At 54.2% G+C, this 1,335-nt stretch overlaps 1 protein-coding gene across 1 annotated transcript; it reads left to right on the top strand.

Moving 5' to 3' along the window:
- Positions 1-574: 574 nt before the first annotated feature.
- LOC119348059 (BTB/POZ and MATH domain-containing protein 1-like) lies at positions 575-1,313 on the top strand (the record flags this gene model as incomplete). The annotated part of the gene is made up of 1 exon (XM_037616447.1): positions 575-1,313. A coding segment is annotated over exon 1 (739 nt), but the record flags the coding sequence as incomplete, so codon positions are not given.
- Between the last annotated feature and the right edge of the window lie 22 nt (positions 1,314-1,335).

Genomic DNA, 1,335 nt, shown 5'->3' with positions numbered 1-1,335 from the left:
CAAATTAAACAGTTCTACCAACTTGAAACTTTAGTGCAGATCAAACATACAAGAACAGTAACCTCTTGCGCACAAAACTTCGATATACCCCTTAGCCAATTAGGTACTGGATATTTGTTTGTACAAAATTGTGATGTGCTTACAACAGATGGTGATTACTTACTTTGGCGCCGTTTCCTTGTGAAAATCGTCCGGGCTTTAGTCTTTTTGGACTACGAAGTCAGCCGGGTTTCATCCGTAGTCTTGTTGTAGTGCACACCGTCAGCCATTGTTGTTCTAGGTCGTCACGTCCTGGGACTGCCTCATGATGCAGTCATTAAACTGGGACCCGACCCAATGCTTGGGATCCCATCGATTCTAGGCCGCGGTGACCGTGGAAGCCGGCGAGTGCGGAACATATAGCAGCGGCAGAGCGGAGAAACCCTCTCCACGGACTCCCGGTCGCTCGCCCAAAACCTTCGCCCCCCGTTCGATCCCGCCGGCCGCCGCCCGTCCCACGCCCAGACCGCCGCGACGCTTCTCAATCCCCAGCTCTCCGACTCCGGGCACCGCCGCAAAACCCTCCCAAATCCCAATGGCAGCATCCCAAAAGCCAACAGAAAGGGTGGTGTCGTTGTGTACCCCGACGACGGCGGAGACCATGCTCGTGTTTGATATCGCCGGGTACAGCCTGCACAAGGGCATCGGCGCCGGCAAATTCATCCAGTCCAACCCCGTCTCTGTTGGCGGCTACGAGTGGTGCATACGCTACTACCCTGACGGAGACGCAAGCAAGGAGAGCGAGGACCACGTGTCGGTCTACCTGGAGCTCCTGACCAAGGGCGCCAAGGCAAGGGTGATCTACGACCTGAGGCTGGTCAACCATGAAATCGATCTGACCACGGGGAGGTGCTGCCCGAAATCGCCGACAGAGTTCGACTCCCTCGACGCATCCATCCTTGGGAGAAACAAGCAGCTCAAGAAGAAGAGAAGCGAACTAGAGAAGTCTCCATTCCTGCGGGATGACCACCTCATGATCGAGTGTGCCCTCACTGTGATCAAGGAACCACTTGTGGAGGAGACCGTTAAAATCCGGGTGCCACCCTCAGACTTGGCAGATAATCTTGGAAAATGGCTAGAGACGAAGGAGGAAACAGATGTGACATTCAATGTTAGAGGGGAGACCTTCCATGCGCATAAGATCTTGCTTGCGATGCGGTCACCGGTCTTCAAGGCCCAGCTCTATGGACCGATGGGAGACAGGACGGCGCGGAACATAACCGTGGAAGATATGCAGCCTGATGTTTTCAAGGACTTGCTTGACTTCATCTACTGTGATAAGTTGCCTTCCCTGGA

The sequence above is a fragment of the Triticum dicoccoides genome, unplaced genomic scaffold, assembly GCF_002162155.2.
Source record: "Triticum dicoccoides isolate Atlit2015 ecotype Zavitan unplaced genomic scaffold, WEW_v2.0 scaffold83539, whole genome shotgun sequence".
Lineage (NCBI taxonomy): Eukaryota > Viridiplantae > Streptophyta > Magnoliopsida > Poales > Poaceae > Triticum > Triticum dicoccoides.
The sequence above is the reverse complement of the archived record's forward strand: the minus strand, read 5'-3'. Positions and strand labels throughout refer to the sequence as shown.